Source organism: Megalops cyprinoides, chromosome 6 (genome assembly GCF_013368585.1).
Source record: "Megalops cyprinoides isolate fMegCyp1 chromosome 6, fMegCyp1.pri, whole genome shotgun sequence".
In the NCBI taxonomy this organism is placed as follows: Eukaryota; Metazoa; Chordata; class Actinopteri; order Elopiformes; family Megalopidae; genus Megalops; species Megalops cyprinoides.
The window spans coordinates 30421541-30445527 of NC_050588.1; the positions used below are offsets into that span (position 1 = coordinate 30421541).

Below are 23987 nucleotides of genomic sequence, written 5' to 3' on the forward strand. Positions count from 1 at the left end.
TATCGAATAATACTAAAAGATCACAATGTTCGCAGACAGATCACAGAAAAACTTAGATTAACTACACAGCAAGAGTAGTCTATAAAACTGCTTCATATAGTCACAAGAACAACGGTAGTTCTACATGCTGAACACAGTGGACCACTTGATATTTATTATTAACTGCGATCATTCTAGTAATTTTTTTCTTAACTATCTTAGTATTATAGGTCGCATTTAACAGGCGTTGGATTCGGTTACTGTTACAAACGATACCGAATTCAGCCACTACATTAACATAAATTCTTTCATGGCTCACTTAAACTCTTTTAGCTTGCTACACTAAGACAGGATACCGATTCTGCCTTGAACAGATAGCACACAGTGAGCTGCCTTTCGGGGTGCAGATATTTTCTCTGCCTATGATTTGAATTGAAATGATGAATAAGTAATAACGGATTTTGGGATCGAAAAGAAAAGCAATGGCCCGTACGGGGATCGAACCCGCGACCTTGGCGTTATTAGCACCACGCTCTAACCAACTGAGCTAACCGGCCTGTTTTTCACGGTATGCAAGACACAATTTGTTCCTCTCTGTTCAGTGTTGTTTTTCGCGTTCGTGAATTTTTCCCTTCCGACTATCCATACATTTTAAGGTGTTACGTGACTGCTCGGTAGCCAACATACGCTAGCTAGCTGCGAGTTCCGTATTGCACTAGCTACCAAACTGCCATAGTGACATTGAACAAGTCTGTCTCGGAGCATTCCCTGTTATTCTGAAGGTAGGTGTGAATGTTGCACTTTAAACAGAGTAGACTAACAGAGAAAGATAATATTCTCAATATTCTTTGAACGTTATTTATATTAGAGCAGCGTTTCCCAAACCTCTCCCCTTGCCCCTTGCCCTGTATGTTTTAGATCTCTCCCTGTTCCAACACAGCTGATTTAAATGATCAGTTTGTTATTAAGATGCTTCAGGAGTTCATAACGAGTTGATCATTTGGTTTGGGAAACGCTGTGTTAGAGGAATAACTGGTAAATAAACTAAGAATGCCTTCTTGGCTAGCTAGCTATAGACAGCGTCGTTTGTTAGCTAGCTAAAAAGGCACGTAAAGTGACTAGAAAGTAGCTTGATGCTTAAGAAGCGAAGGTGTGTTATCCGATTCCATATTTTATCACTGGTAGAAAAAAAAACATGTCGCTTGCAGGTTACCTTTTAAGTAGCCAGCGAAGCTTCCTGCTATCAAGCTGAGCGTTTCTATAAACTGGCTAGCTAATTAACGACCGATTTGTCTACAGAGACCCCTGGACGTTTTTATTTAACTTGTGAGTTTGTTCATTTAGCTACCGTTACATCACATGTGACTTAATAAATGTGCGGGCCTTTAGCAAGATGATATTGTTCTGGTTCTGCTTCTTACTAACAATGTCTTTCTGCTTTTACCTTTGACAGTAAAGCCACTATGGTTTCAGGAAAGAAACTGGCCGATGTTGGATACCGGCTTTTCTCGGGGTCCATGATGCTGTTGACGATTTATGCCGGCTACCTGTGTACCATGCGAGGATACCGGTACATGCAACGACAGAAAGAACTCAAGCTCGCTGCGGAGAGTCAGACTGACTCAGAGTCCCTGAAGGACTGAGCTCTTGCTCTCAAGTTTATCCCACAACCAGTCTGTGGAAATGAACTTATTTGACCCCAGAACCTGAGAGACTTTTGTTTCGTCTTGTATTTTCAAGACGGAACATCCGTTAGCACGTACTTCCTGCCATGCTTTGAATTATGGGAAAAGTTTTGTTGCCTTCTTTCATGTGGAAGTTGTTGTGGTGCGGGTGACGTGGTAACCAATACATTTGCTCACAGTACAGAATTGATCAAATGTACATAAAGTAATAAAACACGTTTGACAGAAGTCATACAAATTTGTTTCCTGTTTAATTCGTCAACCTCAGTCAAATAAAATCATTATCTTAGTACCGGGGGGAGTTGTATAGCCCTGTGAAACCACGGTGGATTGGTCACCCGGAGTAAAGTCCTGCTGCTGTTATTAAACCAATATTATTTAGCTACCTTCAAAATACAAGCATGTCTCAAGAAGCAACCAAATCTCATTCAAAACCCAGCAGAGTGGGTATTTGCAAAAACACATTAGGTATGGTATGTTCAGAACAAGTATCCCACATTCAATGTTTTTATACTAGATTACTTGAACCCTTGCCTTAGTTTGATAGATACTGTGCAGTTACCAGTGCATGTGATGGGAGGTTATCTGAGAGGCAATTTCAAAGAGGCACAGGAATCACAACCACTGAACAATCAAATAACATTTTAATAAACTTATTTGGTTTCTAAATAAAAATCAATAAAACATACAGAACAGAAACAAATAAAAACAGGCAAATGAGTTGAACCATAAAATAAAAAGCAAAACTCAAGTACATTTGACCAATAAAATAAGTGGGACAGAACTACTTCATCTTCAGTAAAACATGAAGAGAGGTTCAAAGATTGCCACCCCTCACCCTCCTGGACCATTGGGAAGGCACATCACCGATTTCATGTCTTTCATTTTGCAGTTTTCTTTTTGGTGTTCATAGCATGTGTCACCTCAGTGTCCAATATACCCGTCATTTCTGTCCGTTCACAGTCTCCGTGTGTTTTCAGTTGCGGTAGTGATAGAGGTGAGGAGTAGGTATAGAAATGTAAAATGTCCAGGGAGATTTTTTTTTGTTGTTGTTGGTCAATAAGGGGAAAGGAAGTGAGGACAAGGGGAAATGTGTCTTTTCAAGATGTCGTCTGGCAGGAGCCGCTGTAAGGTGCACACATCTCCTTCACTTCACCAGGTAGAGTGGTCCTGCACCCACACTCCGGAAGCAAAGTGACCGTTGGTTCCATTCTCGCCACCCTTGGGCGATGCAGCATTGTTGTGGGAGGGCATTTTGCCCTTGTCTTTTGGGGTTTCGGTTTCCTCTTCCGAGCTGCTCTCGATGTCGCTGCGGTCATCTTTGGACACCTGTCAATGCAGAAGTAGGACATTGTGTGTGCCAGCAGTGTGTGCAGTTGGTCTGTTTAGCAGGAATGTGTTATTTTTACAAGTTACTGGTGTCTTTACTCTAGTGTGTAACCAATACACATTCATCATCGCAAAGAACCACCATTTGTATTGTTTATCTGGAATCAAAATAAATATATATAAATCTTAACTTACTAGATCAAAAATATGATGACTTACTACTAAGGCAAAGACCTTTGCTGCCTTGAGCTACTTATGAGAACTAACCCCTCACCCCTTGAAAGAAAAGGTTAAATAACGAGTTAGGGGGAGTAACTGCCTGACCGACACACACAGTTTTTTATCCTGTTTTGTACAACAAGCATAGTTATAATTTCCCCTTAATTTGCATACATTTAATTTCCCTTTACGTTTAACATCCAACAATGTGTGCCACAGGGTGGCAATGTAGAGCGACTGAAGCCATTTGTGGAAACGCAGGTTTACCAAGTGGGAAGTTCAATAAATTCAGTACTCTGTAGGGGTTAATGGAGAGCCACACATAGGGATAGGAGGCCTGCCTCTATTTAAGGTTGTGTAAGCAGGAAAACAGTGAAACAGGAGCAAAAGAAAGAAAACCAGAGGAAGTGAAAGGGTAAGAGACTTACAGCAGAGATCAGAGGAAAGCACTGGTCTCCAGGAGAAGGGAGACAGGGAGGGAGCTAAAGAGAGTGAGCAGTTGGGGAGGACTCTCAGAACAGAGAGAGAGAAAAAGACAGGATCCTCGCTCCACCTGAAAAGGGGCAAAAGGGCCATTTCTGCAGAGAGAGGGGGCAATAGAGAGTGAATTCACACATTGTGCCACATAAAATTAGTCGCAACAGTGTAGGGTAAAGAAAAGCAGGGAAATAGAAGGCAAATTGTTAAAACATATATAAATGAAACATTGTCATGTCTAAAGATCATTTATGAATACAAGATGCAATTTCTTACCACTCATTCATAGCAACTCACTCATACAGACAAGCAAGACCAGGGAAGCACATACATTCTGTACATAGACAAGATGCAAAATGAATGTCAACACCTACCTTTCCACGGACTATGGCTTTGAAGGCAATGCGGGCAATGAGGTAGGACCAGATGATGTGAAGTGCCTGTAGCACCAGCAGCAAACCGTTGAAGAGCCACCAGGAGGGGTAAGGTCCAACAATCTCCCAGCTCTCAAACAAGGTGGTATTGAGGATCCTGCAGTGGACAAATGCATACACCACACACAGACACACAGACACACAGACACACACAGACACACACAGACACACACAGACACACAGACACACACAGACACACACAGACACACAGACACACACGTTGAAGCGGCCCACTTAGGTATGTCTTTGCTATAGTATCACTTGTAGCTTTTCCACTTTCTACTTTTCTGTCACTTTTTTCCTTCAAAAGATACTGGCAATATTTATCATTTTCTTTTGCATTAGGTTTAGTTATTTGTTACTTTCAGTTATGGCTATCCAGTTAAGACCATCCAGTGCTTCCAGTGCTTTCTCCAGCCTATCTCTTGCCCTGTCCATCCACCATGCTGGACCTGTACTAATGAGACTTGCATTTTTTGGTATTACTATTTTCTGCATTATAACATTGCTACATCATCATCTCAGTATCACCACACAGAAAACTCAGGGATACCACAAATCCATGGCGTTCCACAACCTTCAATAAGGGGGCCACCTGTATAGCATAGAACATCATGTGGTCCACACCACATGCTAACCTCAGGCGTCAAAACGCACCTAGTAAAAAGTCATGCTTTTAACATTTGGCCTTCAGCTCACTGTGCTTACTTCTTCCTGAGGTATTCCTCATGTCAGTCACACATGCTTCTCAGTGAAGGTAGGAAAAGGCATGGAAGGAATTTAGACATCCTGATTGGACAGTAGCTCGGACAGGTCATTCCATTCTCTCATTGGTGAGACACTCAGTGTCCTAAGGCTTAAGCGGTATGATGTAGTTTGCCAAACAGACACAGTGACCCTTTACATAAAAATCTCTTTGTAAGGATTATTACAGAAGGCATGGTTATTGCTTCGCGGTTATTGTTTCGTGCATGACTAGTTCTTCGCACACACATTCAAACTTGTTCCTTCGATCCACTGTTTGAGGCAGCTATTTTTCCACTTTGTAGCATGTCAAGTAGGCTGCACCCACTGGGGTTATCAATTAATAAAAATTCAGTGAAGCATTTGGAGAAACACCAAAAATCCTGCTGCATTCCTTCACAGAAGTGGTATGTAAGTAATGCGTTTTGATTTCCTTTTAAATGGTTTCTAAAAGGTTCATCCAGCATTGTTGTTAAATTTGGATCTATGTCACATAAGCTAGTTGTGATTTAGCCGCTCAGTTATTTTTTCTGGACTCAAAAATTTAACTGAGCAAAATTTTTATTTCTGTTGAATACTAAACTGTAATTAGTTTGAGGGACAAAAAACAACAGAAATGAGCTGCAACTGAAGCAGATAACTTTTAACTGAATAATAAGTTTAGTGTACTCCAAACACTGCGGTTGAGATACACTCTGTCGAACTGTGCTGAAAGTACAAGGTAGCACCAACAGCAACCACACAGACTGTTTTACTAATACTGCTGATTTTCAGTTATTCAGTGACATGGCAACATTATCCATGCATGCCATACATTATCATAATTGCTCTGACTCACCATTTGAATGAAATGAATAAATGAAGACGCTGGAGAGAAACGCGCTGTGGGTCAGTTTCAGTGCGATTACGTGACAGCCTTATGCCAGCACGATCTCCCCCGAGTAGAGATGGATTTCAGTCCTCAGCAACACTCATGCAACACGTCATCCCCTCAACCAAACCCAGACATTGAATATAGCTACTCAGGTTACTGCCACCCTAGACACACTTGCCCTCTTATATGCTATGTTCCTCGAAAAACTTTTGAGATCACTCTTTATTACGGTTCCCTCCGTCCCATTTACCCCAAAATCAGCTCTTACCAAAAGGGGTAGATGACAAGCCGAGTGCCAAAGAAGACCGCGCCGAACAGCACAAATAGGGAGTCGCACAGTCGCTGATATTTGGCGTAGTTTGCCAGCTTAGCAGCCTGAGAAAGACAAAGGGAGACAGAGGAGCCAAGTTGAAGGGCGACACAAAAATGTCCAACAACACTTGCAAGGATTCCTAGGAGTATCTAATTTATTAGGGGAATGACAATACATTCCAAAAGCTCCAGAAAGCGCAGGAATTTTTCAGCGGTAGAAACAGATAAATTGACAAACATGTAGTTATCATTAGTTGCACAGCTTGGTAAATTTGCACTAATTTATCCTTCATCCGTATCACTTCTGCGATTAGTGACTATGCACTTTGCAACTCCTGACCGCTTACCTCCAGCAGGAAGTCGGAGGCATCGTGCACACACATGACGAGAGTGCCCACTCGCACCATGTTGTTGACGTATGAAAAGCTGATTAAGGAAACAGTTGCCAGGTGATGGATGAACATGATGAGGAAGTCCTGTGATGAGGAGAGGCAGACAGACAGACAGACCATGTGACAGAGTCCTTCTTTAAAGCCAGGGCCACATTATTCCAGCTTATATAGCACTCTTCTGACTGAGCTAAATTCATCAGAAATCATAAACAGTGTGACAGCTTCTACACTTCACCATTCCAAGCAAAAATCCAGTTTGACATTATTCATGTTAAATATAAGTCTGCATATTGAACGTGTCACATCAATAAAGCTCAATCTACCAAAAAATGCATCTCCCTTTTCTGCCAACACAATTCATAGCAAGTGACCAACTACCTGTTTTTCTCTGCAGAGGGCCGAGGGTAAAAGCCTATTAAAACTGTTATACACATAATTGAAAAGACAGCTAAACACAAAGAGATCACAGATCAAACACAAATGCAGGGAGTGGTGTGGGGTTAATGGAAATAATTACGGGAGAGGCACACAGACCTGGTTACTACCCCTCATTTAATGCACCAAGCCCCTTAATGCTATGTCGTTACCTTCACTTGCTCCACAGGTTTCCACTTTACAAACACCATAATGCGTGAAGACCTGCCTGTGTGAGGTTTTTATCAGAGTAATTACGGTCAATGCAATTACATCTTGCTTAATTGAAATTCTGTGAAAGCACATGGACCTTTTCCCAAAGCATATGGAAAAAATATCTATACCTATATAGCTGATAATGTTAAGTAAAGTAAGTGGTGACATTTCATTTAGCTAGCCACCAATTATCTAGCACATAACTAGGGAAGATGTTATATTTCAGCATTAAGGATATGAAGGAGATTACTCTGTACTATATCACATCACTCATATTACTCAGTGCTTATATCAAATGTTATTAATCTCAAACTTAGATGACAGCTGAATGACACCAATCCTAAAAAGAATATTTATTGGTCTAAATAAACTAATGGTGCATTGTTGTTTAAAATCAGGAGTTTTCATTTATAAATTCAACCATGCAGTGAATTTCACATTTCGGGATTTACAATGCAAAGAAACATTTTAATACCCGAACTGCCTGCCCACGGCTCTGTGGTTTTGTCACCCCAGAAGTACAGCTTGGTTTTATGTAGATGAGGAACACATTCATACCCACATAAGTCTACTACTGTCACTTCCCTACAAAATCTCTCTATCTTTTTTTGGTATTTTCTATTTTAGACATAAAACGGTTACATTTTCTACCCCTTCAGTCACAGTGAAAAAAGGGGAAGTGGACATTTTCGCTATGTATGTGTTACTTTTTAATCAACCTCATTTCTCTTCCTTTAGCTGTACTCAAATACTACTGGCAAGGACGAATTTACATTAACCTTGAATATTTCATAGCTTACAGTATATAGCCAAATAAACTTAAACTATGGCAATTAAAAAATATCAATCTAGGTTTCAAAAGGTAGTTGTAACAGGTTTTTTTTTTGGCAACATCAATATAACAATATAATTTTTTCCTTCCTGTGATCTGTAAATACTCACGTAGTTCATTACGCCCGTTAATTGAATTACACAAGCTGTTTCTTCATATTCAAAACACACATGGCTTTTCCGAGGAAAGCACAACTGATTTCTCCCTCACAACTCTGTGGCATATGTGATTAACAAGAGCTCAGAAGAGGAAAAAGGAGCAATTTGCTTTGATGCAAAAGATTTGTTTAAAACTCACTGGCATCTGTTTACTGCCCGTAAGTGAGAGTGTGAGCTTTGCATTTTATTTGTGTTGTATGAAAAAGAGGATTTTTGCTCCACATCTTTCTGCCACTGAGAGCACATAAAATAAATAATAAAAAAAGCTTCAGACTGAAGTCCACAACACACCACATGCCACATAAGACATCAGGCATTGAGTAGACAAGAAATGAACGGTGACTGACTGTAGTGACCTTTTTTCCACCCAGCTCTTCCTGAAACATTTTCCTGTTAAGATTCTGGATAATGGACAGACTTGTACACTGCACCATGACAAAGAATATACGTAAGGCAAATACGTCACTGGCATTGGTTCTGATTCATTTTAAGTGTTTTATGTACACAAATGATTTGGATGTTAAAAAGAAAAACAAAAACCAACATAGCTTGATGTCAGTGCTGAGCTTGAAGGTAACGCTGAATGATGCAGCCTCAAGCTGTACGTGAACACACCACAGGGAGGTGCTACCATGCACCTCCAGTGTGTGGGAACTGCCTGGAAACAATCAAGCCCTACTAGTCCTGCCTCCTTACACTTCCAACCAATAGAAAAATAAGGAAGCTCCGACCCCATCTGACCCATGACTTTCACTCTTTCTTAATCTCAATTATTCCATTACAGTTCAGTTACATCAAGCTGTCACATGACAATCGATCCTTCCATGCAGAACTAGGAAAAATAAACTGTGGCCTCTCTCCTGCAATAAACAGGCCATGAAAGGGCTCTGAACCAGCTTCAACGCAAGTCTAACTGCCAAGCGCTTTCTACAAAAGCAAGCAGATTTCAGCAGTGAAGTAAAGAGCAGAGATAAACCCTGGATTAGATCCGTGTGTGACAGGGCACTGGCTCCTAAGCTCCCCTCTTAGCTGAAGGGAGCGGAGTGTGTTGCCCAGTCAGTACACCGGGCTGGTACCTCTCTCACCTTTCTCTTGATGTCTGTGAACTGGGAGAACATGAGGGACCAGTAGAACGCCAGCTCTGTCACATAGTAGTAATACAGTCCTGGGGAGAGGACCTTCAACAGAGAGAGACAGACAGAGGGCAGGGTGGACATGAAAATAAGCATGTTTACCAGGATTTTTTTTTTTTTTTTTTTTTTAAAAACACAGGGGTAACCCTCCTAGAAATAGGGCAGCAAAGATCTTTGCATTTTGTTACACAGTATTACTTTAAGAGACATTCGTGAAAAGAGAGAAATTTGGGAAGGGTATAGAAAAACTAAAAACTGAATAATGCCTTTCAGGCCAAGAATACAAAGAAACTTTTAACAGTTAGTTATACTTGCAGAGGTGGAAGTGCTATTTTAAACAGCTGCTTTACATGTGAGATACTCTGTGGTATGTGCAATTGAGCAAAAGATGCATCGTGCAGCTGATTGCAGAGGAGGGTGGTGTATATTCTCCCTCAGTAAACATGACCTCATTCATTATGGCATTGACATAGCCAATTACCTAACATCAAAGCCTTGATTTCCTAAAACGAGCACACTGAAATATTGCAAATTATCTTATTAATGCTGAAGTGAGCTTGAATGCAAATTGCCTGCAATTTCAGAATTGCTACCAACTAGAATTAGCGTGAATGAGTATGTCAGCAGCTGCTGAGCAAGAATGGCTTGTCAGAAGTGTCCATAAATGAGCACAAGCATAATCACTTCATCTGTCAATTTCCACGTTTCCTTAGTTTTGCAACCTGATTCCATACAGGCAACTGCAAGTTGGTTGCATGTTCACACACAAAAACTTTTGTAATGAGGAAGCATTTCTCTGATGTTGTGTATTATCTGATGTTGTGTATTAACAGCTGGCACCTACGGAGGGAGTGAGCGGCAGCTCACAGTGCCACTGCTGGAATGGATCTGAGGTCTGCAGGAATTCAGAAAAAAATCATGGAGCACCCTTCTTAAGGTCTCAGAGCCAACTGTGCTCAGCTCAGCTCACAGTCCCATGCACGTGAGAGCACAGCATTATTGTCAGTACGTTAAAGGTCTGCTGCGGTGCCTCCCTCCTCCTGTCCAAGGGGTCTCTGTTCAAACATGCACCAGCAAGCAAGCACACACATGAGTGTGAGGCACGCATACAGGTAAGCTGTAACTTTTTCAGCAAAATACCTCACCTGATAGGGATAGTTGTACCAGCAATGCCGCGTGTCCCACATCCAGGGAGACTGGAATTGACAGACAAATAAAACAAAGCCAATTATGTTTTTTACTCTGCATGACCATGGACTGGCTTACTAAAATCAGAGGCAAGCACTTGACTTAAATGAGGCTCATCAAGGTCACCTTAAAATATATCATCCAAGGGCCCCCCTCACACCTAAATGCAATGTAATTTATTAACAGGTTATCAGGTGTCACAGACACTGATGAAAACAAAAGACGAATAAAAATGATTAACTTTAAGAATGAACTACAGAAATGGCTGGACTGCAACAGCACTGACAAAAAGACCCCTAAAAGGGAATTTCTTTAGGAAAAGCTGTCAAGAAATATTGAACTAGGCAATGGAGATGAGGGAAAAATTCCTTTGCAAAACTGGTTTGTCTCTTTGGACTGCACAGGCCTTGCCTTGACTCATATCACATCCACTAATATCTGCTAATTTTATACCAAGGAAAACAATGACCTGGAATTCTCTTTTCAGTGCTCTATTTGACACACCTCTCACAGCTAACTTGAGCTGGGCACTTTGTTCAGTTTCAGGGGGGTAAATGCACACACTCAGTTTTCTTTTAAATCTTTTCCTTTTTACTTCCAGCTTGGAATGGCCGAACAGTGCTTCCCCACCCATCCCTACCCCTGTTGTCCAAAGGAGTTGACTCACCTGCCACAGAAATCGAATCCCATAGGTAAATATGTACAGATAAAATGTAAACCTCCACCTACACACACATGAAGACAAAGAGTTAGAGACACAAAGCAAAGTATAAGTAAAACAATGACAGAGCAGACAGCTCAGATTTAAAACATGCTAAAAATATATACAGGATAGCATAAAAAATTTACATGCCCTCTTCCTTGTCAACAAACTACTTCCTCCTAAAAGATCACGCCATTTACATCGACGTGTGTAGCCTGACCGGTTGTGAGCAAAATGAAACAAGACGTTAATTATGAAAGCGATGAACTGCACTTTCAGCATGACAGGCATCAAACATTCATACATTCCTTCTCTAACGGCTTCAAACACATGACACATACACTAACAGCCACGGTGACAGTATGTATAAAATGAGGTATGCATGTCTTCAGACACAAGGGCAGAGTTTCACAGGAATTACATGTGAGTGCAATGCCCACAGTGGGTTTTTCAGAAAGAAAACACTATTTTTTTCTGCATTTATTATAAGCCATTTTGGCTTACAAGCAAGGGCTTCTCCACACTCTGTGCGTGTCTGAAAGGAAAATTCTGTACAGAGTAAATCCAGGACAAACTGGATGCACACACTGACAGCATTTTAGATAACGCTGCTATCTACAGCATCTGCAGTGACGTACTGGCTCAAAGGCACACAAAGAGATGCAAACACAGACACAGCACCAAACACAAGGCCAAACACACAAGGCCCCCCGGTACCCACATGCTCTCGCAGAACTTGGTGAGTGTGCTCGGCTTGTCCTGGTTGCGCCGGTGTCGAAACCAGCGCTGCACCTTCCGCACCTCCCAGTCCAGCTGCTTAGACAGGCCGTCCAAGTGCCGAGAGTCTGGGTACTGCAGGGGGGACGGAGAGTGACAATGAAGGGTGGACTGGGGCGTAAGGGTACTATGAGCAGCATGCAAAAGTAAACAGCTAAAAAACCACAATGTAAAAGCAAGACTGGTCCTCAGCAGAATGCATACCAAGAAGGAAAGGGGGGGGGGTTGAGATTTCCAGTAAATTCATACATTTTCCATGGATGCACCCTGTATTGCAAGCACCCTGTATTCTTAGTCTGGATCAGGCCCACCCTTAAAATTATTAATACAGTGTGAATCCTAATTTTTAACAATTCCCTAATTGCTGGATCACAGATTTTTGTTTTTACTGAATTCTGACATCATCAGATAAGCAATCAGGCACCCTTTAACAACAACCGAACATCAATGTACAGATCATGCTTTCATAACATGCACACTGGGAAGACAAAAGCTTCCAACTATATCCATGACTGCTATTGAACTCAGGGACAGTGCTGTTGTGAAAAGGTGATTCGTTGATGTGGTGATGACATGTAAAATACTCTAAACAGGATATTTTGGTGTTATCTGTGAAAAGCTGTTTCATAATTGCAAATGAATGAAAGTTCACCTGCAAACATGTAAGACATATTGTAGCGACACTTAGCACAATATTTGTATGCACTGCAATTTTACCTCAACCAACAGAGATGGAAAGTGCATACTTGCGATTACTGTACATATTTCAAGAATGTAACAAAATGCAGCACCGATTGCCCAAATGCAACAAATTCCCTAAAAGAAACACCTCAGGCTTTATTTAATGTTAGTATATTTATGATCTTAATTTAATTTCAGAAATTATCATTCTGGTATGAAATTTATATAAGATTTTACCTCTTAACAAAGGTAAAAGAGGTAATGGAGAGCATTTTTTAAGCAATTTTGCTTAGTTCAAAGTTATAACTTTTAAAATCTTAAAAACTTCAAAATTCAGTTTTTACTTGGCTTGAAAAGAAGCCTATTAATTCCCATAAATTCCTGAAAATCTCCATGGAAAATTTCCTATTTTGAAAAATTCCCAGAATTCTGCAACCCTAATTCCTAGCCTAACAGAACCCTATTACTAAGCCCAACACAGTGGAAGCACGACAACAGTTGTGAAACTGGGTGGTCCTCGTATAACACCATTTCCGAAAGCAGCTACGATTTCCAAAACATAGGTCACCCACTGGTCAGCAACGATTTCCCTGCAAGCTTATGCAGAGGGTTTACAAAATCAGCTATTGTTTTCACAAGTCTGCCTGGCCATTTATCATGCTTCCCTTGTTTTACCGGCACATTCTGAAAAAAAGCTACATAAACCTGTCATTTTCTGGTTCCAATCAAAGTTTTTTCTGCCTTTTGGTGCTCATATCTTTTTGCCATGGTCAGTCTTCTTTATCAACCCTCCCTCTGCTTCTTTGCTATTGTGGATCTAAAGGAAACTGCCAGCCACAAAGAACTGCTGAGCGGTTACATTGAAAAAAAAAAGTGTCAGTCTGCATTAGCTGTTCATGGTCCTTCTCGTGAGCTTGGCTCATAAAATCCAACACTAAGTGCAATTCCAAAAATGTCTGACTCATAGGCGCTCTCAAAACCAATTACCACAGCCCATAAGCACCTCATGCACTACGACATCTACACTGTAAAGCCAATAAACAATTAAGCCAATTTGCGCAATGGCTATAATCAGGGACAATATAATTCTATGCACTCTAGACTTTGACAGTTGTCACAGCAACCCTAAAAATTAATCATTTCCTCCTTGTGCTCAGAGGTAATCATTTCACAAAGGTTCATCCATAACCAGTTCAGACGATTTTCAGTTACCTTGCTAACACAGGGACGGGGACTGACTGACATGTGCACAGGAGTGATCCCATAAACTCCACTCCATCTACAGGTGGCAGAGGTAATCAGCACTGACTCGCAAGGCTTAGGCTTAAGCAGGTACCTTTGAGATGGATGTAAACACCTTCTCCAGGACGGCATTGGGCTGGGCTCTCCGGGTCACCTCCGCCTGGATCCGGAGCACGTAGGCGCATGGTCGCGCAATGAACCTGCAAGCAGAGGAATGACAGACTGAGTACAGGGGCCACCGGCTCCAGCCTCCGCAAAGTGCACGGCACCTTACAGTTCATTGACAGTCACACAACACATTTCTTTCACGCTGTCTGCATAGATGTGTTAAATCCTGAGGTAGGTGCGGGCCAGAGCAGGAGAATATTACTCTGTGGAATCTGAGGACTGGCATTAACGTGGGGGTGACAAACAATTCATGACAGTGGTTAGAAAGAGAAATCTCACATAGAAAACCCCTGACTGTGCTCCAATACACTCCCATACCTCCCATCCTCCTACTGTAACAGACACACACATCAAAACCTACAACACAGGCTGCTGGCTTCCAGTGAAATCTAACTCATGGGGGTTCATTTCCAAGTCTAACTCCCAGGGGCATGATACTCTGATCTAAATCCCTGTTCATCTCACTGTGCGAGCTGGCCGATCTGTCTTCCGTGTATACTCACAAACATGTGACGCAAGAGGCACTATTATGTTCCAGGGCAAGGGATATCTCACTGGAGTGCAGAGCTCATTAGCCCTTAATAGCTTAATTAAGGTCATTAAGTAGATGTGATTTCATCAGTTTTCCTCTCCAATTAATTGGTATCTAATGGCACGTTTACAGGATTCAGCTACATCTTCAACATGGCCTGGGCGTGTGTCACACTGCATCCACATTGTGAGGAATGGGGATTTTTTTTTCCAGCAGATGTCTTCAATAAATAAACAGTGCTGCAAAGAATGATTGTGTTAGAATGGCGACATTCTCAGCGGCCATTACTCTGCAGCCATGTATCATCTGGCAGAGTGAGGGGCTGCTGGCCTCTTAACACTGCAGGAAGGAATCCTGATGGAAGGAATCAAGGTCAGGTATGCCTGCAGAACCTAAATGACCATTCTGAATGGCTCCAAGGCCACACTGTACAGGCCAGGTACACTCATATGCAGCCTATGCAAACACAGCATTAGCAGGACAGAACTAAAGCTTACAGGGGTGCTTAAAATCTATAGGAGCATATCCTTCAGTCCTTCAGAACCATGTGATACACCAGGGCAACCTAAAGAACACCGCCGTGGTTGACACAGTACATTAAATGAACTACAGTCTGATACTCATTCTCATTCTGCCAAAATAAAGTGACCACTCTTGGCAACAATTTGCTTCTGATTATGTGAGTAGACTATACCTGAGAGAAATAGAAATACCTGAGTAAGGTGAATCAGTGAAAGAAGTGTAAATGGGTTGTCCCAGAACAAGGGTCAGAGACCACAGAAACATATGATCATTTTAATTATGCCAAAATAACAGTCCTCACTTCTGTGACAGTACATTTTTATCATGAAATTAAAAAAAAAAAAATCAGGAATCAATCACCCCAAATCCTCTTTCCATAAAGGAGACTAATGAGGCCACTTACAGCTTACAGCCACTTAGCTATTGATTCTTAACTGACACTTATACCTAACGGGGTGTCATTAGGTGCCATTACCTACAAAAATACTCATTTCGATATAAAGCCATGAAAATGTATGAGGTCAAAATGCCTAATTATAAAAATGCAGGCTTCACCTCACTCGACTGTCATCAGTGCTATACCATTTCTGTTCACTGCCATGCATCAAACATAATCTTTCCTCCCATAAAGTGAATCTGCAAGGTGGGACGGGGGGACACTGAAGCTTTTGCTATGCTGACTTGTCCAAGGTCAGCTATCATTATGAAACGGGCAATCAATGAAAACAGCATTTTTTACAAGCTGTCCTTGCATGTGTCAGGAATAAAGTGCGACAAACAGTAAAAATGTAGGGACTAAATGGCCCTGTGCAGTTCAGGGAAGGGCAGCTCCATTTCAAGAAGACAGATGGTCTTCCTGTCACAATTCCACCTTGGCTGTCCCACCCACATCGTCTCTATATGCCCGACGGAGAGGACAGCAAATCAGTTTTGTCGGGTTTTGGTGAGTCAACAACCTGCAGGGAGCCAGATAAATCTGTCAAGAGGATCTTCAAGACTTCAGCACCCAGCACCGGCCCACGCAATACAAAGCAGGGATGACAGACAGGGTAAGTACTGTCATAACCAAGAGGAAGCAGGCATCATTCTTTCTTGAAGTAAAACATTCCTGCACTTCCTGAGAACCTAACCATGATGACATCACCTACCACTGACGCCACAGGATCTGAGGACGACCCAACACGATGAGCACAGATGTATCAGGAGAAATTGTAAGTCACACAATCCTTACTCACTTCATATACTTTACTACATGAACATCAAGGATAATTCCTTGACAAATCCAAGGATAAATCCCCATCACCATTATTAAAATCGATTTCACAATAACACGCAGAAGCTGACATCCATTTTGCTGTTCCTGTGGCAACTGCTCAAATTCAAGGTTTTTGTCATGCGGTGCACTTAAATGATCATTGTTACAAAATAAACTAGTGAGTGTGCAATAAAGTATGTTCCACTAGCCAATTTTAATTAGGCATATCAATTGTTTTCCAATGAGGAAATTCTGACATCAGCAAACAGCAATACAGCAGCTCTAAGATCTGTAAGAGGCTCTAAAAATTAACCAACAATTAACCAAAATTAACCATACTGCCCGGCATTGTTGTGGTCTCGTACCACTCAAGACATGATGACTGCTGTCATTCACAGCACCTTCCACCAATCAGCAGATCCATGCTGCCTCATACAGGGAGCAGCTCAACTTTAAGCACCACCCATTCTGAACATCTCCTGAGCAGGACAAACCCTCTAAATGCCATCCTGAGAAGAATTAACCTGCCAGAAAACCTATTCTACGCAACTCTGTATTTTTAATTTTTTTTTTTTTATTATTTTATGCGATCTTAACTTACGCTGCTGAGACATAAAACTTCTTTTACAAGAGATACCTGGCAAACAGGTCAGCTCATCATACAAAGAACAACCATACAAAGAACAGATGAACATTAAGGTAATGTTCACATACAGAACTCTGCAGTTAGCTTTATCATCTACAGACAAGACCAAGGTGTGAATTTTCGCATTGGTCTGTACGTGTGCACAATTATCAGACAGATTCTTGATCCAAATGCATACTGCCTGATGTATGACTCATCATCATTGTGTGGAAGTAAGGGCTAGGAAAGCACAGCAGAATAACTACAGCAGTAGTTTGCAGTGTGTACTTAACACCTCTAGTTTTGTGTTGTGATCCCCATCCCTTGCTTATATCTGATAATGCACACAGTTGATTAGATTTGTGGAGTCCCCATTCTAAAAGCATGTCTGTGAACAATAAGGAAAAAAAGTGAAATTCAAACGTGGGAGAGTAATTACTGTCCCAGTCTAACTTTACGTGTATATGTGATTACATCCTAATCTCATGAAACAAGCAGTGTTGGGTAACTTTACTCCAATGTTTGTGGACAATGTGATTACAGGTCTGAGTGTTTGCCAGTGGAACCACTCACGTCAATACAACAGTATCTGATGATGAGATAAGGCTGTTTAAATTGTTAGGTGCAATCCAACTGATATTGAGCTCTGCTCTCCAGCATATGCCCAGAGCAGGCAGTTGAGGAGAAACCTATTCTGTCACAGGCTGGTTGTTTACAAGTTGGTATGGACAGGAGGTCGGTAATTTACTGCAATTTCAAGAATTTCAGCATGACAAATCGAGCATTCATTTGCTTATGTCATATTTTTCATTTCAATGATATTGTGCTTGTTTAAATATATACTTTTAACGAAATAATTACCATTCAAGTTAATTAAAACCCATCTATAACTTGGCTGTAACTGCAAAGTTAGAACTACATTAGAGCTTGACACACTGATTTTGTCAATCTTATCTTCATTCCACACTGGAATTAATGTTGCACCAACCAAACTACAAGCAAAACACCCTTGCTAACATATGGAATGACTAGTATAGGTATTAGGGGCACCATTACACTTTCCTCTTCAGCAACATATAAAATATAAATACATACCTCTGACAATATGCCTAGCATTTTGTGGTAAAATTTTATTCAGAGATGAGTGAAGAATATTTTCCTACAGTAAATTCAGCCAGACTCAGTTCTCACATCTAGATTTGTTCAATTTCTTTGTTAAATGGTGCATATTCAGGCGTAACAGCAGTATCTAAAGACATGCCCCATTTATGGATGGATATTTGCGGATATTTGCAAGGTATAACCAATTTTCTTGCGCACAAAACAGCCATAGAAAACCCTACTGCTGAATAATTTCTTTCTGCAGTCTAATCTCAATGCCTCAATATTCTCAACCTGCCTTAACTGGAAACTGGATTGCAAACACAGTCAAAAAGGTAAATTGTTTCCATGGAGAAACAAAATCAATATATACCACTACAGACTAAAATGTTTTACAGTGTCAAAAAGTTGATAAAGCTCATGGGTGCGAGAGGTTCAACGTCATGCGTTAAAACACAAAGCACAGGTCAAATAGCCCTTGACTCAGGAGAAGGCGACTAGAACAGGGCCAGAGTGACCTTTACTCTCTGCATAGCAATACCATCTTCTCCAGGACAAAAAGCAAGGGCTTCGGTTTTTATGACTTTGTAAGCACGCACTCCTTCAAAGTGCAGTCAGGTGATACATGGCACTGTATAAAGTGACAAACACCAACAATCTTTTGTTATGAAACATGCAGATGGAGACTGGTGTGATTGTGGGCTGTTCTCATCTGTGTCAAATTGAACAAACTGCAGAAAAAATACAACATAAATGAAACTGGGGCTTCTCAGCATTAACAGAGACAAACTGCCCATGTCAGGAATGCATGCATTTCCTTCTGGAGAGAATGCAAATAAAATACAAATTTTTCAACAAAGGAAAAAGCAAGTACTGAATGCAATGCAGACAAGCTACATTTTGGTCAGAAGTATGCCGCATCCGTACAACAAGTTATCTTACAGAAACATCTGATTAAAGTTCTGTACAGATTAAGAGGAAAAACAGGTAATTTGATCTCTTGTCAATGTATTTTCTGTGAAGCAAACAACCTGAGGAGCATAAAAACTTCGTCTCTGGCCGGGTAAGTCTCTGCAGTGGAGGAATTTTAATCCAACCAGTTCCTTCTGCTTTCTCACACAAAACTTGTTCCGTTCCTAGCGCAATGTGAATGTAGCACAACTCGTACATCAAGTTGAACACAACAGGAGAAACGAGACCGGGACCACAGCGGAACAGGAGGAACAGGCCTGGAGCACAACAGCTGAGCTCTGTGTCGTTCTACGTAGCCTGTAGACCGAATCCTTTCTGAAACAACGCGTTGAACCTGACAACCCTGTCACCTACTTAGAACATTCAGATACATGCCCTGTTCAAGAATATGTCAGGTCTGTAAATTCAATTAAGGACAAACAAGATACACTTGAAAATAATGTCTTGCCTTAGCTGTCAACCTGAAGAACTATTCAAATAAATCCAAATGACTAGCTGAACTGAACTGGTGTAGTAGGTTCAGGTACAGCAAAATGCTCTTGGGTATTTTCTGAAACATAGGTTTTTGTTTTTTTTTTTTATTGTGTGCGACATCCAATAGAGTTGACCTTTGGATCACTGCCTCATTTCTGAGTAGGTTAAGCACAGGTAAAGGCTGGGGGCTGAGGCATTACAGCCTGACCCTGACACCTTTACAATGTAGTCAGTCTGTGAACAGAAAATGGGGGTAGGACAGCTCCTGCACCTTTTGTATTTACTTATCTGTTGTGAATTGGCACCGCTGTTAAGGTGATTCATCATCTTTAAAACTGTTCTAAAAAACTAAAAGTATGCAGTGTGTGTATGGAGGAAATACCATGGGACTGGAGCACTCAGAAATCAAGAGCAGCAACACTATATGCGGTCTGATGTCCCTGATAAATAAATTAATGAGTCAATGAGACAGCAAGAAGAGATGCAATACACACAGAGCTGTGCATTGATGTGGGATGGGTACTGACACATAGTCCTCCTGTACAGTCATCAGCATTGAACTGCAGGTTTAAACAGCACCACTCTGATTGCTAACACTCATCTTTTATGATGTGGGAATGAAGGAATGAAGTAGAAGAGGATGATCACAGCAACCATGCATCAAAGCAGCTACTTGTGGAAGGTCTAGACGTTGAGCATGAATTAGGCAGTACCACCAACAGAGCAGCAGAGTTTTTACAGCCCGTGCCATGAACTCTGGAAGTCATGACTTCATTTTGGGTTGACCCCCACTGCACCATGACTTCATCCTGGCTCTTTGCCTGAATGAAGCAACTGGCCTCCAGGCTAGAGGATCTGATGGGCTATTCCCTGACCGGTGGAGAGCAGACGACTTCAGAACACAGAGAACAGAAAAACAATTTTTTCAAATGGGCTGGAGCTGTGTGGCTTTCAGCATCCCACACGCAGATTTCCACTGAGGCTGTCCTAGGGAGTAGGGATCCTTCCATGTGGGAGTTAGCTGCAGAGTGTCAGACTTATACCAATTACATCAACAGGATTACGGTTTATCACTTCTGACAGCTCCACATTTGAACAGGTAAGAAGTGTGCATGACACAATAGACAAGAGGACAGAACACTGCCAAGGGAACACATTTCAAATTAACAATCTGTTCTTAATATCAGCCAATCTGCATGACTTTCATTCTGGCTCTTTGTTGCAACAGCTCACAGATATCCAACAGGCAAAGCGGCACTAACATGTCTGCATGTTTATATCATTGTCACTCGTTCACTTCATCAGAACCACTGGTTATTCAGGACTCATTCCTCCCTTCAGAAAAAAAACACACACACACACACCTTATAATTAATGTTTAGAGTAACCAAATTATGATTGAAGTACCTGCCTATAATGCCACAGGAAGGGAGAAAAATGTGTGTCAAACACCAAAAGCCTATGTGTCACCAGAGTTCCCCCCAAAGGGAACCGGCATTCCAGACCAAATAACCAGATGGCACAACTCCAGCAAGAGTTCATCTACCACTCTGTGTCATGCCCTCCAATTGTGCAGATTTAGCTGGTGCACTGCCCAGGTCACCCCAAGCGGACACACAAGCAGTAAACTTCAAGTCCACATTGCACCCAACTGCCAATAAGAGCTTATTCACCTGCAGCGTAAAGCACACCGCAGCACCCTTGCATGGGTGTTAACAGAGCTTTTATCACAGACTCCATGGACTACACAGCTTTCATGTACGGCAATGATCAACGACTGTGCAAGCTTATTACTCTGCTTTCCAAAACAGTGTGATTCGGCATAATCTCCTCCAAAAAAAGAAAGCAAAATGAAGCTTTTGTTGAAATACAAACTGAGTTTTTGAGCTTCAAGAGCACTCTATGTGTATGCACTAGGGAAATTCACATTAGGACAGGAACACACTCCTCTCCCATGTTTACGCCCCACAAAACTAACACTTTCTGTTGTTTCTACTAGCCTATGTCTGAAAGAATAGCAGACATTAAAGTCAGATAACTTGTACTTTGTGATTATTTTTCTTTAGGTTTGGGTGCCTTCTCTTCTTAAGTCGTTCACTACACCTAAGTAGGGAACGGGGTGTTGAACCAGTTCTTCAAGCTGTTCATCAGCGGTCTAAATAGTTAAGCAAGTACTAGGCTTTACACATTAATGAGGTCATAACCGTAACCATAACAAGTACAACCGGACCCAGAAAATGCAGTTTTAGATGAGGACCTGAGTAAAAGCATGGGGAGAAACACTGTCATTACCAACAGGTTTCTGGAGTTAGCAGTCGTTATCATCACAGACCATGACAGACTTTAAACAAAGATTGGACGCAGTTCTGCAGACGCAAGACTGTCTTCTCCCTGTGAAGACATCATACTTTCATTCTATTAAATTCTTTTGCCCAACTTATTTTCTAGGTTATGAGATAAAAGCCATTTAGTTGTTTGTCTGCCCTTAGGCAGCACATTTTTCAAAGGTACCCAGAGAAGAGGGATATTATTTACAGTACATAAGCAAATAACTGGGTCCTGTAAAAATGCCTTCACCATTCAGCACTCAAACAATAGCCATGTCAATATAACTGACATAGGTCTCTGTCCTTTTCAGCATCTCTAAGGGCAGAATCATTAGTGTGGTGTAGTGCTAAAGAGTGCAGCGTGCAACCCAAAAGTTGCCTGACTCCCAAATTCTCTGTTGTATCCTTGGGCAAGATACTTTACCTAATCTGCCTCAGTAAATATCCAGCTGGATAAATAATGCTATGCCACTGCTCTCGCTCCATTAGTAATACGACCTACATGACCTGGGTAACAGGATGGCTTGTTGGTTAAGAACCTGGTGCTGTAACATGAAGGTTGTGGTTTTAATTCCCGTATCAGGCAACTGTTACACACCTGTTCAATACTATTAACCCACCCACGCCCATCGATACAGAATCTCACAGGTTACAGACATTGGATCTAGTATGATGCATTTCTTGCCCGTTCCTTTAGCTAACGTAAGGCACTACCAAGTGAAGCTAAAAATGTGTGGCCCAAAACAGTCATACAATGTGGTCTTTAAATTGACATGCGACCCAGACAGTGGAAAGTATGGGCACCTATGTTGCGACAAAGCCATGGTTAGCCACACACAGTTAGCTGTGTGTTCATTAGAAAAGCAAAGCAATGCGCCAAAAACAAACCAATAAAGCAGCTTAGCCAGCTATCTGTCGTTTGACGCAATGGTTAACTTTAACTAAAAGAAAAAAAAAATAAAGCCCACCAAGGCAAACGTCCGATGAAGGATCTTCCAAATCCAACTCGCTCAACAGAAAAATACGAGCTGTCACTCCCAAGCAAACACGGGTTCACTTAGAGAGGTTCCCAACTTTGCCACACTGGGATCTAACGTTACACTCAAGACTGAAACATCCACAATTGTCAATAGCAAGTGCGATCACAAGACATAGCTAGCTGGCTACCATTACTAGCTAGGTTCTTCGCCCAGCCCGCTTCTGGACAATGTATGGTTTCATTTCACAAATAAGCATGATTTCAATTGAACGGCAGATGTGAGTTAGCTATGCAAGTTAGTCAGCTACACAGCTAACAAACGTACTGCCAAACGAATCGAGACGAAACATATTTTCAATAGTTGAATACAGTTGGTTGATTTTTTTTAAATTGTAAGCTTGGAATCACAAACGCCACATGTTAGCTACCCTGGGAGATTACAGATAGCTAGCTATCTGGCTAACAAGCAACCTCGCAAATCGAATCCATTTGGAAATCTCTGCATAGCTAGCTAGCTAGATTAAATTGTTATAAAATTCGTGGCCAGCTAGCTACATGTAGCTTGCTGGAAACTTTAGGACTATTAGCAACGCCACCCAAGCAGTCCGCTGTAGTGGTGTAATTTGTACACAGGCAGGGCCTAATAATGACACTCACTTACCTAGGAGTAACGTTATCTACCTTGAATAGCGTGTAATATCTAAATATGGATCTACAGTTCTTCAAGTTCCGCGTTTAGAGACCCTAACTTCAGCACGATGTCTGAATCCAACCCGCTAAAAACGTAACAGTAGCTAGCTTGCGGACATATATCCTATAGAGTTGGAAAGGCGTAGTCGTTGCTAAGCTAACTTATAAAACACTTGTTAATTGTTAGTTGGCTAACTTTGTTATTCTAAGTTCGAGATAGCCTCCTGGCCAGTGAAGACAGTTTGAGTATGTTAAAAGTGCGTTCATGGTTGGCATTAGCTTGATGGTTAGCATACCTCTCAAATAGTATTCTGACAGCAAATATGCCTAAAGCCAGCGGCAGGGCGGAGAGCAAGTGTCCGGCTTTGGGATACTCCACTCCAGGTGCAGGGTCCGCAAGGTCCGCCCAAGTTACATTGTGAGGAAGCCAGAATCTCTCGTTCCAAAACCAGGCTGAGAAAGCAGCCATGTTGGGGCAAAAGGAAGACAGAGAGACGGGAAGGAGTACCAAAAGAAAAATGAGGAAAAAGAGTTACCGCCCCTTTTCTCAATG

General features: G+C 41.5%; 2 protein-coding genes and 1 non-coding gene across 4 annotated transcripts; 1 reads left to right on the plus strand and 2 right to left on the minus strand.

Moving 5' to 3' along the window:
• Positions 1-462: 462 nt before the first annotated feature.
• trnai-aau lies at positions 463-536 on the minus strand. Its single transcript has one exon. It is a non-coding gene; the product is annotated as a tRNA-Ile (tRNA).
• Positions 537-652: 116 nt separating this feature from the next.
• LOC118779931 (cytochrome c oxidase assembly protein COX14 homolog) lies at positions 653-1819 on the plus strand. Its single transcript, XM_036532268.1, has 2 exons — positions 653-761; positions 1433-1819. The coding sequence occupies exon 2, from the start codon at positions 1443-1445 to the stop codon at positions 1620-1622; it is 180 nt and encodes a 59-aa protein (XP_036388161.1). The 5' UTR covers positions 653-761; positions 1433-1442; the 3' UTR covers positions 1623-1819.
• Positions 1820-2559: 740 nt separating this feature from the next.
• cers5 (ceramide synthase 5) lies at positions 2560-23987 on the minus strand. 2 transcript variants are annotated; one of them, XR_005005029.1, is made up of 11 exons: positions 23731-23987; positions 13884-13989; positions 11811-11941; positions 11054-11111; positions 10344-10394; positions 9151-9243; positions 6401-6529; positions 6010-6116; positions 4064-4220; positions 3641-3790; positions 2934-2993 (listed from the first exon to the last, which is right to left on the minus strand). XR_005005029.1 is itself a non-coding variant. In XM_036531154.1 (10 exons), the coding sequence occupies exons 1-10, from the start codon at positions 23901-23903 to the stop codon at positions 2817-2819; spliced, it is 1182 nt and encodes a 393-aa protein (XP_036387047.1). In that variant the 5' UTR covers positions 23904-23987; the 3' UTR covers positions 2560-2816. The 2 variants fall into 2 exon arrangements, 1 of the variants encoding a protein (XP_036387047.1); XM_036531154.1 differs by lacking the exon at positions 3641-3790 and having other exon boundaries at positions 2560-2993.

Coding starts and splice junctions, on each gene's coding strand:
- cers5 (XM_036531154.1), bottom strand. CDS start 23,903: ATGGCTGCTTTCTCAGCCTGGTTTTGGAACGAGAGATTCTGGCTTCCT. Junction 11,942..13,883: donor TGTTTACATCCATCTCAAAG/GTACCTGCTTAA, acceptor TCCCCCCTGCAG/TACCCAGACTCTCGGCACTT. Junction 2,994..4,063: donor AAGCCATAGTCCGTGGAAAG/GTAGGTGTTGAC, acceptor CTGCATTGACAG/GTGTCCAAAGATGACCGCAG.
- LOC118779931 (XM_036532268.1), top strand. CDS start 1,443: ATGGTTTCAGGAAAGAAACTGGCCGATGTTGGATACCGGCTTTTCTCG.